This window comes from Rhyacophila brunnea, unplaced genomic scaffold (genome assembly GCF_057557595.1).
Source record: "Rhyacophila brunnea isolate RB1 unplaced genomic scaffold, BYU_Rbru_1.0 scaffold_11, whole genome shotgun sequence".
NCBI classification, from domain to species: domain Eukaryota; kingdom Metazoa; phylum Arthropoda; class Insecta; order Trichoptera; family Rhyacophilidae; genus Rhyacophila; species Rhyacophila brunnea.
In genome coordinates this window covers 33043227-33056804 of record NW_028232763.1, presented here as the reverse complement: position 1 = coordinate 33056804, position 13578 = coordinate 33043227, and the positions used below count along the sequence as shown (strand labels likewise).

General features: G+C 36.3%; 2 protein-coding genes across 2 annotated transcripts in view; both read right to left on the bottom strand.

Annotated features, from left to right (window-relative positions):
• numb (NUMB endocytic adaptor protein) overlaps positions 1–1224 on the bottom strand; it is an 80806-nt gene extending 79582 nt beyond the window's left edge. The window contains exon 1 of the mRNA XM_085960284.1: positions 911–1224. The gene's annotated coding sequence lies outside the window, so the exon portion shown is untranslated. The remainder of the gene's footprint in view (positions 1–910) is intronic.
• Positions 1225–2065: 841 nt separating this feature from the next.
• LOC147078630 (cytoplasmic dynein 2 light intermediate chain 1) lies at positions 2066–7086 on the bottom strand. The gene is made up of 3 exons (XM_085960287.1): positions 6847–7086; positions 3516–3945; positions 2066–2574 (listed from the first exon to the last, which is right to left on the bottom strand). The coding sequence occupies exons 1-3, from the start codon at positions 6994–6996 to the stop codon at positions 2162–2164; spliced, it is 993 nt and encodes a 330-aa protein (XP_085816413.1). The 5' UTR covers positions 6997–7086; the 3' UTR covers positions 2066–2161.
• Between the last annotated feature and the right edge of the window lie 6492 nt (positions 7087–13578).

Below are 13578 nucleotides of genomic sequence, written 5' to 3'. Positions count from 1 at the left end.
AAAGAAAAAAATGATTAAGTATTACCAACATACAATAATTAAAACTGACAGACGGTAAAAATATTTTAACTAGAATAAAATCAATTAAAGAAAAATGGGTTATACCTACCTAACGTAGGTATTGTAATTTAAACAATATTTCGTAAACAATGAACCTACAAGGGTAGTCAACTCAGTTCGGTCACAAATTATTGAATATGCACCTGCATAAATATACCTAGTGCAAAATTAATTATTGTTTGTTTGTTTGGTGATCAGCTGGGTGGAAGACGTCCGTGCAAATAGGTTGTGTTCAAGAAGTCAATATCTCACAATCAAAAAGACCAATAATATAAGAATATAATATTGTATTATCGTTGTCATTGTCATTGTTATCAACATTGGATATTATATGATTATAATAATAATAACTAGGTGTCATAATATAAAATGTATAAGTCGATAAGATAACAAAACGTGAAAAATATAGTAGAAAGTAAATAAACTAATAATTTTGGTACTTACCTATGATAAATGACAGTGTGCAGTGCTGTCACTAGATATAATGAACACTACGAATTACAGAATACGTCTAAATCAGTGTATTCGAATAAATACCGGTATAATACCCATCACTTAGAATAAACGTGGGTTGATATTATATTCCGCGATATTATGAAATGTCAAATGTTATTTTGACGTCGAAAATCTGCGCGATGTGTCCCGTTCTAAATGCTTACACAACCCCTGACATTAAGCAGGTAAATTGCAAAAATGTAACTGATTCCGTTCGCTAATCCAAAACCTCATTATGAGCGAATTAAACAGGCGAAAGTTTTCATTACACCAGAGTTTTAATTTACCCAGAAGCGACGAGGTCAGACTTTGCAGCGACAATCTAACCAATTCAAGTGTCAATATTTCCACTTACCTATATACAGGTCTCACGATGAAAGGGCAGGAATCTTTCAGCAATCGCATTTAGTACCATGGTATAACAGTCTCAATAAAACGCAAACACTTTTTTCAATGTAACGATAGAAAACGGCATATTGGTCCGGAAGGATTTTGGATCGACAGTATGACGTACGACGAAATCCACTCACACTCACTGACAGTCGCACGGATACACACACACACACTGACGGAAACGAAATCACTGATTTGCGCACCTGAGTGAATGGTGAACATAAGTTTCGCTCCAGCAAACACGAGTTCTAAATTTCGACTAAAGCCGCATTCTGTAAAGAGACTTTACTCCCGCCTACGATCACTGCAGTTAAATTATATAGTGGTACTGTTATCAACGCGAAACTAAAAAAATGCAGAAATATTATCTTCGTTGACAACTTTATAACCAATTTTATAAGACTAATAATGTACCTAGGTAGCATGTTTATGTAACAATCTAACATAATATAAAAGTGAGTTATCTAAAACACTCCATTTCAAAAAATATATAGAATATAAGTAGGTAAGTACTTAATGATAATCTTAATTTTATTCAAAACCACGAAATATGTTTTTTTTGCGATTTTAAAATGTGAAATATCTATAAATATACGATTGTAATATAACTTGTAGTAACATAATATATAAATATACCTATTCACAACTTCAATTATTTGAATTCTTACGTACTACTTCGGTACTACAATGATTGAATTCCTTTTTATAGGTATTTGAAGTTATAATTTTAGTTTTATTGATTGACTAATTTTTTATATTAAATATTAATTACTTAAGCTACACAATTATTATGGAATCGATTAAATTTTGTTTCTATCTTTTAAAAATAATATAGTGATTGAATTTAAGCGATGTGCTAATAACCTGTTTGTTTATAGAATTTAAATGATGCGCGCGCTGCACAGAGATCCACTGCCATCTATTCGCATAAGTCCGAAGGAATGATATTGCCATGGTTACAAATTATAATCCCCAGTTTAGGATACCTTTTGCAAGATTTTTGAAAAACGAGACGCTTCACAATAATGAAAAAATATATAGTATATATGCCCATAATGACTTAATACATTTGTAAAAAATACAAGTTCTCTTTTATAATAAATATAATCTATTTTTTGACAATACAATAATATTACAAACCACATAAATTTTATTTTATAATAACATTCATTCATAATGTTATATTTATTGTGTATTAGAAGATACATGGTTGTTAATTATTTGTATCTAAAAACAATTTTAGCTGCTCATCCTTCTGAGACCGAAGGGAATCGATAAACACATCTCTGTAAGCAAAATCCAACGATGGGTCTTCTGGGATGTCGGTGTTCAAAGATACCTGAGGATGTTGAATACAGTACATCTGCTTTATGGACTCCCAACTGCACTCCGCTGTTCCTATGCTTTCCCAAGAATCACTGCCGGGTGCAATAAATAATGGCTTATTTATATCGTGTGCGGCCGACGACTTCATTTGTTTACCAATTCCAAATCCAATATTATTTAAAACTTCTTTCATTTTCTTTACAAGAGTTTGTTCTTTGTTGGTGTAAAATATTATTCCTGCGCCTGTGTGAAGCGCAACGCAGCGCAGAACTTTGAAAACTAATTTCTTATAGCTTGGATCTGAAAAAAAAGGTCAAAATCAATGTCAACCAGTGATGTGCGGCGACTTTTGAGTTTGGGAATGCTCGTGAGCGCTGAAGTGCTTCCCAACTACTAACTGTCAATCCACAAATAGTTGTCCCGCATTTTAAAAAGCATATTATTCCAAAAATTCTACGTAAATCTTTATTAAAAAAAAGTAATCCCGTCATGGGAGGCGTCGATTGATACACAATAACTGACAATCAAGAATAAAGAAAACTAATTGAGTTGTCTTTTGATGCCACTTTGGTATCTAGACATAAAATACAAACATTTTTAGTTACAAATTTATTAAATTATCGTCCACATTTTCAACTAGGTAAAACGGTGAAATGTGAAGCATGAATAGTCTTTTTTCAGACAAAGCATTTCGTAAAAACTCGTACTTTGATTGAGAACAGAATATCTACACCGAAAAAAATAAAAAAAACCAATCAAAATTCAAACCAAACAAAATATTCTTGATTTCGAGAATTTTTGAATCTTGAGAAATCAGAAGATTTATTTCATCTGCTTTCATTGTGGTGCAATTCCAAAACTGCAAGGCATTTTTACACACCTGTCATAAGTAATGTTAAATTATTATTTACGCATGCACCAATTGACTGTATGGGTTCACAATTAACCAATTATGGCTACTACTCTTCTGCAACATATTCTTGGTTACACTTCTAGGCGCTGTTGTCGACTAAATGGGAGGAGCTTGTTGGTTTGTAATGGAAAAATGGAAGGAGCATGTTAGCTCACAGTTTTAACACGTAGCCAAGAAGATGTTCCTGATGAGTAGTGACGGTGATCAAATGATAAAAATGAAAAAAAAAAAAAAAATTAAAGAAAAAGAAAAAGAAGCAATATTTGTGTTTTACACCCAATCTTTATAGAAAAGCAAATTCAAGCCTATAAATTTGATAAGATCTTACCAAGGTCTTTAAAGATGTCATATTTTCCACCAATAATAAATAAAGGTATCGAATTGCGGTGAGTCTTATTTGTTTTATTCATTTTGCTGTCTTTTGGACGAGCGTCGAAATCGAGTTGATTTTTGTATGGTATGCCCAACGTTTGCAGCTTGTCAATAGCGTTGTCTATTGTTATCCACAGAGAGTTCGCTTTCGACAGATCCAGAGTTAAGAAGACATTGAAATTGAGAATACTATGAGCAGTTAATGGGATGTTAACAATCTTCTGAGATGTCTGTGACACGTCGCCTTGAAGTTCCCAGATGTGACAGATATTTTTGTCCACCAAATGAGCCATTCCGCTCTTTCTTCCGAATGTATAATCTAAAACCAAGCTTTCATTTTTGCTCTCGTCTCTGTCCAGAAACTGATTTATCATCGAAGTTTTACCCTAAAAAAATAAATAATCTATGATTTCACATACTTACTTACATCTTTCTTGAAATATCTCCTGTGAATTTTTTTACTATTTTGAATTGACTGTAATTTTATTGTATTTGTTTGCTGTATGTTAAAATATTTCTTCGTTTCCTCATAAGGTTAGCCTTCAGTGCAAGATGGCCGTGAGGGATGCAGCTACCAGTATGCGAGAAAAATCCTGCCTCGTTAGAAATAGTCTATTGTTACAACAAAACGTCATCATCATTAAACTATCAGTCTAGTTTTAATTATGCAATTTTACTGTGTACAATATTGAAAAGAAGCAGGGCCATTGATTTATTCGGCATGAATCAGAGGCAAAAAGAGAAGCAAACGAAATTGCAACATGCCTTTTAAAATTTATATGTGCCACACATGGAACAGGCATTAAAAAATATATTTTACATTCTGATAACTACTGCGGAGGGCAAAATCGCAACCACTATGTATTCTCTATGTTAGAATATGCATCAAATACCCTAAAAATTGACATCGCCCATCGCTTCCTTGGGAAAGGGCATACCCAAAATGAGGGGAAACCGATGCATGCAACAATAGAAAATGCCTAATAACACAAAATTATCGCTGTCCCTGAACAATGGATTATGTTGATTCGCTGTGCGAAAGTTAAAAGTTCAACCATACAAAATAAATGAAATGACTTATGAAGACTTCCTGGACTACTATTAATTAAATGGACTAAGCTATTAGTATCAATTGGATAGTGGCAAGTTATAATTCCATAGTGAAATAGAATAAAGTACTTGCGATATAAGAAACCTTTGGAAGTGTGTATTAAATACACATACGCGAATGATCCATTGACCATCTTACAAACAAGAGGAAGACATGTTGAGTAAAATTGTTTTTCCTGTTGCAGCATATCATCGCTATAGGATTGGTTTGTCGAATATCCGTTTTTGTCAAAATCGACCGTTTAATGCAGAATATTTTTTTGTATCTAAACGGACTAGAACCATCCTTTTTTTTAAATCACTTTGTAATGCTAATGAATACATCATTCACATGCTGTAAAAATACCTATTTAAATATCTCCATGTATTTAAATATAGGATTATGAAATTTGTTTTTCGTCTCCTGAACATTTGGTCTATTCGAGAAACCAATCCTACAGCGACGATATAGTGATAAACAAAACATTGATAAGCTTAAATTTTTTAACCCTTTAAGCGATAACACTCTCATTCCTTACCATAATTTATATCGGTCACTGATGTCTTCATAATGTCAATTGATATTGTCATCATTGACATTATGAAGTTAGAAAAAATAGTCTACTGAGTCGACCTCCACAGAGTGGATGATGTATTAACAGATTTTTGTTTTTTCAAGAAATGAATGTTAGCCATTTGCTCTAATCTAAGCACGCATTGTAAAACAACGTGAGAATTTGCTAGAACCGGCATTCGATCCTGGAACCCACGACATTATAAACCGATACGGTAACCAATTAGCCCTCGTGAACGTCTTAGGGGAGATTAAAATATTATAACGTCAATAACCCAATAATATTTTAAGGCTATCATTCATCTTCGTTTGTGTAATGAAAATTTTTTTGAAATGTATTTATGATTATGTGTGTATTTCACACAACTGTTATTAGAATGCAGCACCCCTGCTTATGTAACCTTTCAAATAGTTAACACCCCGTTTACACGTGCATGGATTTACTGCTGACAGAACGTATTATCGCAGCCATGACAAGAAAATGCACCTGTGAACATGTATTACCATGCAAGTCGCAAGATTGCATGCATGAATCAAAAAAGATTCTGAATTTACACGCTACGGTTAGTTTGTTCGATATCTGTGCCTGCGCAGTAGAACGATAGTGGCAAACCTGCACAGTAAAAAAACAAACTACACCGCGCAGAGGCTCATTTTGAGGTAAACCGATTTTCACTACCTGTCAAAAAAAAATGACAACATCGCATCTCGCTTACTCTTGAAGAATGAGATTAGCGAGACAGTCACCACTTTTACATGTAAACAGTTATTATCGCGATAGTTTAAAATACATACTATTGCTGCAAGCAAATACATGCACCTGTACCATACTCGTTTGAAATTAATAAAACTGTACTGAATTAAGAATCATTGAAGTTAATCTTCTTAAACCCTTCATAATTGCAGCCATCATGAAATCATAAATCTTCATTGTAGATGAACACAATTTTATCATGAAAAATAAGGATTTGGATTACAGTCATTATCAACGGTAACCTAACCTGGAGCATAGGTTTTTTTCAGTTTCACTACAATAATTATGTTACACCATAGACTGCCGTGCACTAACCCATGATAAGAGTTCAGAAGAACCTCGTTAAATTCTCGCTTAGATCACTAAAATGTCAACTTATTCATTAATTCCTATAAAAAGACCCCTCCATATCAATCTCAGACAGCATACGGATGAGAACAAGACCATCACAAGGTTTTAAAACAAGTGATAATGGTAGCCATCAAATATATTATGGGAAACTGGCCATGATGGCCGCGTGGCTTAAGTCATTGGACACTAAAAACGCACCTGGTGCGTAACGATCAGCGGCCGATCGACGTAATTAGCATGCATTTTAAATGTGATAGTTAAAAACTAATTATCTACTCAGCGGTCAATGTGCGTCAGCGTTCGAATCCTGGGTCTGGAAGTACACATTGTTTTTCAATTTTGTGTATGAGTCAGAGTATGGATGATAGGTTGAGCATGTGGCTGACATCCATTTCTCGTAAAAAATAAAATCTGTTAATACAAACCTCCACTCTGTGGAGGCCCATATGATCCTATTAGTATCGGACATGGTCGAAAGAAAAAAAAGAAGAAGAAATATAAAATGTTTGTATTACTCACACTTCCCTTACTGCCAAGGAAAAATATTGAACGCAATGTGCTGTCACTGATAGATTCGGAAGTATTCTTTTTATCCATAATTTTAATTGAGATATCTCTAATTGTTTCGTTGCTTTGTGATTTAACATTGAACTCTGAAAAAGATTCCATGCTGTTTGATCAGTAATAACCATTCGTACACTTGTTTACAAGTAAATTTAAATTTTGTCATTGTTTTCACATCAATGTTTCCATGGTAACAGTCATTTTGTTTTCATAATATACACAACTGATTTTTTCAAAAGAAATTTTATTGTAGTTGGTTAATCAATTTTAATCAATATTTACAACTATATTGTTAATATATTTTATTAGAAATGAATTCACTTGTCTAAGTCCAACCAACTATTGCTGTAAATTTTTTTAATAACATTCTGGAGAGAAAATATAGATATGCCTGATAAGTTTTCTTCTAAGAAGTCCACCATGGGGGATGAAGGAGAACATTTCAATTGGAGGACGACTACCTTTTCAAAAATTGATACCCGTCCACCGCGTCTTATGCCGCTATTATATCTTAAACCTAGAGTTCTTCTACGCCAGGTAGATCTATATGAAAAGGAATTGCACCCAAATATATTGTTATTAGCTGAGATTAACAACATCAACAAGTCAGAAGGAATGATAGACTGCTGGGCAAACGTGAAAAGGGGTATGCAACATTTACGAAGTCGTAAAGTTAACCATTTGAATTATATCGAATTTGAGAACAAAGAAATTTACAAAATAATTAAGCGAGCCCGTTCAAGTAACAAATCAACCGGAGAGCTGTTGCAAGATTGGAAAAAAACAATCAAACACATGAAAAAACTCTCAGCATTTCCAAATTCATTCACAAAGAACACGGTGCCTAAAGAGTTTATGAATATTTCTTCAAACAAACAAAAATTTTGGATGAAATTTGAATCCAATGATCAGACTCTGGGCATTGCGATAATTTCTTTATTCGATAAAGTGTGTCCGAGAACGTGTCAAGTATTTGAAAGCCTCATAAGAGGAGTGTCTTCTGGATATGCCTATTCAGGTACGGCCGTGTTCAGCATCATCCCTGGCATGTATTGTACAATTGGAGACGTGACAAACAACAATGGATTCGGAGGGATCTCATTAGATGAAAAAAACGAAACTCCCGAGAACTTCATATTAAAGCATAGTATCCCCGGAATCCTTTCCATGAAGATATTCAGCGACGGCAGAATGAAAGGCATGTTCAATTTAACCTTCAAACCGATGCCTCTACTCGATGGGAAGAATGTGGTGTTCGGTCGAGTCGTGGCAGGCAGTACGTATCTGTTAGATTATTTGAGCAGGATGGGTTCACCGTTGGGATTTCCACGTGGAAAACCTCACATTAGCAGTTGCGGTTGGATCGATTCGCATAAAAAATATCGACAAGGAGCTATAAATTGTATTTTAAAATAATAACAATAAAAAATCAAAAAAAAAGCATACCAGTTTAAATTATTGTATTCAGATGTATCCCACAAGCGTGTTTACGCACTCTACAAATCAGTGCATGCAAGACCGGCCATAGAAAATGAGCGTGTATACAATCTGTACTACACTAGCCCCGGGGTGTTGTTTTAAATAAATTAATATATTGTACACAATATACTGCCATCTCTTGGCCGATACTTTTATACTTTTACATATTATACTTTTAATATATTTCTAAGGTATTATTTTTTCATATAACTTAACTTGTAACGAGATGTGTTTAGTGCTAGAAATAATGCAATCAACATTAATTTGAGATATCTATATTCAAGAACCGACAAGTCTTAGTCATATTATGGTAAATGATCGAAATCTCTCAAAAAATATGTACCTACATACGTAATATTCCAATGTACCTACTGTAATGTCAATTTTATTTTGATATTTTATGCAATATAGGATTTATCCATTAGTACTTAATTTATATGGGTAGGTACTTATATTGATCTAATTTGTAAATACAATACGATGGAAAAAACTTAATACCCATTTCACGCGCGCATGGATTTACTGCTGACAGTATTGTCACCTCCGAAAGGGGGGTGGGGGTAGGTAAGAGGAGCGCTGGACCCCCCGTGATGATGATGTGTCATGTCAGTCACGGTGATATCGTCTGCTGGCTTCTTTCGGGGACATGCTTATGTTGATTGACAATGCGGAATTATAGGCGAAAACAGGGCGTTTATTTGTCGCAATACATTTACAGTCAAGTAGTACAGCGTAGAAAATATTTAAAAAAAAAAAAAAAATTAAATTTAAAATGGCGGTGACGAAAACCCACTGACCGTATTAGGGGCTGGTAGGGCAGAGTAGGTAGTAATAATACACAACAAACAATTCACAATTATTCTATCTCTGAAAAATGACAAAAACAGCCTCTGGCATATGTACCTGGCTTGTAAGTAGGTACCTCAGGTCTCATATTTCAGACCTTTTCTAGGTACATGCTTTGGAAAGGGGCTGTGAATTTCTTGGAATTTTTATTACCTTCTGCATTTCTTTGCTTGTTAGCTACATATTTTGAAATATTTGAACTAGGTATACAAATACATTTTTTTTTTCAAAATATTCTCAAATCAGATATTCTAGGTATTAGGTACATTGTATGGCTGGGAACTTTGCTTCCAATATTGGTCAAAATTGGATGAAATGTAGGTAATAATATTAAAAATGATAGGTTTTAATAATTACTATTTTTGGCATCTAAAATATTGTGCTGACAATTGTTTTATGTTATATAGGTAACTACAAAATCGTTTGCTATTGATTGGCTTTAAAATTACAGCTTGCTTCTAAGTATTTTTTAAATTGACTAAGTATAGAATTTATAATGACGCTAGGTTTTACTTGGCTTGCTTATAGAATTAATGTAGGTATAAAAAAATGCAGGATTTTATTTATATTAAGGGCTAGACTGATTCTATTAAATTTTGTAGAACTTGCAAAAGGGTGACTATAAATTTCCATACATCTAAACTTACGGGCTAGAAATTTGCCTCGCAGTCGATCTCTTCATGTTTGCATGAATCAGCCCAATGATGATTCAGGCCTCATGGCCTTGGATCCTCTGAGGATGCCATGGTTTAGGCGCTATCAGTATGTATTATTGCGCTCATAATAAAAAAATGCACATGTAAACAAGTATTATCGTGCAAATTGCAAGATTGCATGCGTAAATCAAAAAGGTTTAGAAGCTTCTGAATTTTTACGCGACAATTGGACTGTGCAATATCTGCGCCTGCGCAATAGAACGATAGTAGCGAACCTGCCGCTAAAAAAACGAACTACAAAGCGCAGACTCATTTTGGTGTTAACCGATTTTTATGTCAAATGGTACCATAAAATGACAACATTGCGTATCGCTTACTCTTGATGAATGAGATTGGAGAGTGTGACACCCCCGTATGGTCCCCATTTGGGGATGTCTTTGTGTATCTGGAGACGCCCGAATCGGTATCAAAGCCAACAAATAAAGCGCTGATTACGAAAATAAATAATAATAAAAGAGCCCAGCCGGCAATGCCGTAAATTTTGTATAACCGTTGGAGATTTGCAACGTCGCTTTCTTTTCGACGACGGTTTCGTTGGAAAAAATCACAAGATGGCGCGCAGATCGCGACAAGCAGCAAAATCGGGAACGCGTACATTTCGCCCTCCGTAGAATAAAATTATTAAAAAAATGTAACCATATAGTATAATAAACGTAAATAAACTCGCCGCTTCCATCACAATTCCGGTGTGTCAATTATCTACCTCCAAATCCTAAAACGCAGACGATAAACCAGAAACTAAAAATAAAAGTGACAGTTGAGAAATTTTTCTTACCAAAATGGAGGGGAGTGATAAGTGGCCCCAGTCAACGTGGGACTACGCTTCTTGATTTTGATCGTCTGGAATCAAGAAGCAGGTGGAATTTCTTTCACCCGGACACACCCTGAGATCCAAACACCGGAATAGGAAACGGCGAGGAAGAAACATCCAGAGGCTTGCCCTCTGGTGGCGCTCAACAAAGTATAATAAAAAGCAGTAGAAAGAGGATGCTGCCAAAGCCAAGCCAGTGAAGAAAAGAGCAGAAACACCCGGATTGCGAAGTCAGGGCTCCCGATGTACTCCCGACCAACTGCATCCGCCAGCGAACTTGGCCCACGGACGAGTGTATCGGGCAAGACCCTGGCTCCAACGAGGGAAAACGGCGTCAAATGCCCTGCATCATCAGCCGCTTGAGCCCTCTTCGTCAACAGCAGCGTGTCTGTGAGCCTTGCAATCAGCCCTGGCCCAGATGCACCAGGATGAAGAGAGCTACAAAGCGGCCTTCTTCAGCTGAGCAAAGCAGCCTCCATCATCGGAAAGCAGCCAAGCAGCATCCTCAGCCATTAGCATCATAGATTAGTTAGTTTTAAGTGTTTTGTGTTTGGAAGCGATGTATAATAAGTTATTTCAGTGCTCGAAGTGGAAAATTTTACAACCCGGAGCGGTTGTATGAGGCAGAATGGCGTTCCGGTCCATTTCGGGCCCTGATATATTTTTAAAATTATTTTTATAAACTCTAAAGCCATTTTAAGTATAAAATTAAGTTTTCGCATATTATATTAGTATAATATCAGTGCAGTGCGTGTAATTCGATAGCCGCGGCAGGGCAAGCGAGCAAAAAAGGGGGTCGAGTAATGCGCCGGTATGCATTTTCGTGAGGGATCGACTGATTTTCGGACGGTCGCTGTTGGGAAGGCTGGGTGCGACGTCCTCTCTCAGCATCCGCCCGTACGGTAGACATGGGGAGCCGCGAACCACTACGCCCACAAAGCGGCGTAGTGCTGCATCCGAAACTCTCCGGTTGCCGACGGTCCGAGGGTGTTGAGAGGGCTGGGCGCGACGCCCTCCTCTCTCAGCAGCTTTACGGTAGGCCTGGGAACCGCGAACCACTATGCTACAGTGCTGCATCCGAGTCTCTCCAGCCGCCGACGTACCGGGAGGGCTTCGATCCTTCAACGTCTAGAGACGCAACCACCCCTTATCAAGCCGCCGCACTGTCCAGTTACACACGCTATCGTAATCAGCCCTTAGTTGGCCCGATCCCCATTCGGGCCTTTCCGGAGAGGTGCGCTTGTGACACCCCCGTATGGTCCCCATTTGGGGATGTCTTTGTGTATCTGGAGACGCCCGAATCGGTATCAAAGCCAACAAATAAAGCGCTGATTACGAAAATAAATAATAATAAAAGAGCCCAGCCGGCAATGCCGTAAATTTTGTATAACCGTTGGAGATTTGCAACGTCGCTTTCTTTTCGACGACGGTTTCGTTGGAAAAAATCACAAGATGGCGCGCAGATCGCGACAAGCAGCAAAATCGGGAACGCGTACATTTCGCCCTCCGTAGAATAAAATTATTAAAAAAATGTAACCATATAGTATAATAAACGTAAATAAACTCGCCGCTTCCATCACAATTCCGGTGTGTCAATTATCTACCTCCAAATCCTAAAACGCAGACGATAAACCAGAAACTAAGAATAAAAGTGACAGTTGAGAAATTTTTCTTACCAAAATGGAGGGGAGTGATAAGAGGCAGTCAGCACATTTACGTGTAATTATTATCGCGATAGTTTAAAATACGCACTATTCTTCTTCTTCTTCTTTGACCATGACCGATCCTAATAGGATCATATCGCACCCTCGCAACTAAACTGCCACAATCCAAAAAACGTCAAACAGAGATAATCAGCTTTGAAGTTTTTACCTTCCGCTTTTTGTAGTGTTTTTGAATTATATTTAGATATTGAATGAATATTTGACTTGAATTTGACGACTTAGAGATATGAAATTTTCGGTACATATACTATGAACGATAGACAGTGAAACATAGTAATTAACTCAAAACACGTAATTTTGGACTTGTGGCGGTTTAGTTGCGGGGGTGCGATATGGGCCTCCACAGAGTTGAGGTTTGTATTAACAGATTTAATTTTTATGAGAAATGGATGTCAGCCACTTGCTCAACCTATTCGGTCCATATTCTGACTCATACTCAATTGAAAAACAATGTGTACCTGCCAGACCCAGGATTCGAACCTGGGACCCTCGACATTATAGGCCGGCGCTTAAGCCACGCGCCCGTCAAGGGTACGCACTATTGGTGCAAGTAAATCCATGCACGTGTAAAGTATACGCTATATAACTTTGCACTTTTTACTTCACTGAATCGCCCCTCTGCCTGATTACCTCGCATGAAATGAGATCAAATGATATTCACTTGTATGAATATATGTAGTAATAAGAAAATAAATAGATAATACACGTAAAAAAATATTTTTAGAATATATTACAACATTTTCTTCCTACAGCCGGGAGTGAAAAGTTATGAAGCAGCAACTCTACAGGCGCTAATGCTAACACCAATCGTTTATGGCTGACAAATAAAAACGTTGTTTACCACAAATATTGAAATGTGGATTTATCAGTTTTGGAAAATAGACATCTATCTAATCTTAATGGTATCTGAATTAACTGCTTAATAAATTGATGAATTAAAAATGTATAGAAGTAGAAAAAAAATATCCACACTGTATGGCAAAATTAGTCACCTAATGAACAGTTTGGTACATAACCAGAAAAATAAAACTGTATGAGATTTGTATGAAACAAGCAGTCTGCCGATGGCGGTTTTGTTCTTTTACAATTATTAACGCTCAGATTTATACTC

Bases quoted from the DNA above. Each gene is read 5' to 3' on its own strand.
- LOC147078630 (XM_085960287.1), bottom strand. From the start codon at position 6,996: ATGGAATCTTTTTCAGAGTTCAATGTTAAATCACAAAGCAACGAAACA. The intron at 3,946-6,846 runs GTGAGTAATACA...TTATTTTTTTAG, and splicing joins TCCTTGGCAGTAAGGGAAGT to GGTAAAACTTCGATGATAAA. The intron at 2,575-3,515 runs GTAAGATCTTAT...CTTTTTTTTCAG, and splicing joins TGACATCTTTAAAGACCTTG to ATCCAAGCTATAAGAAATTA.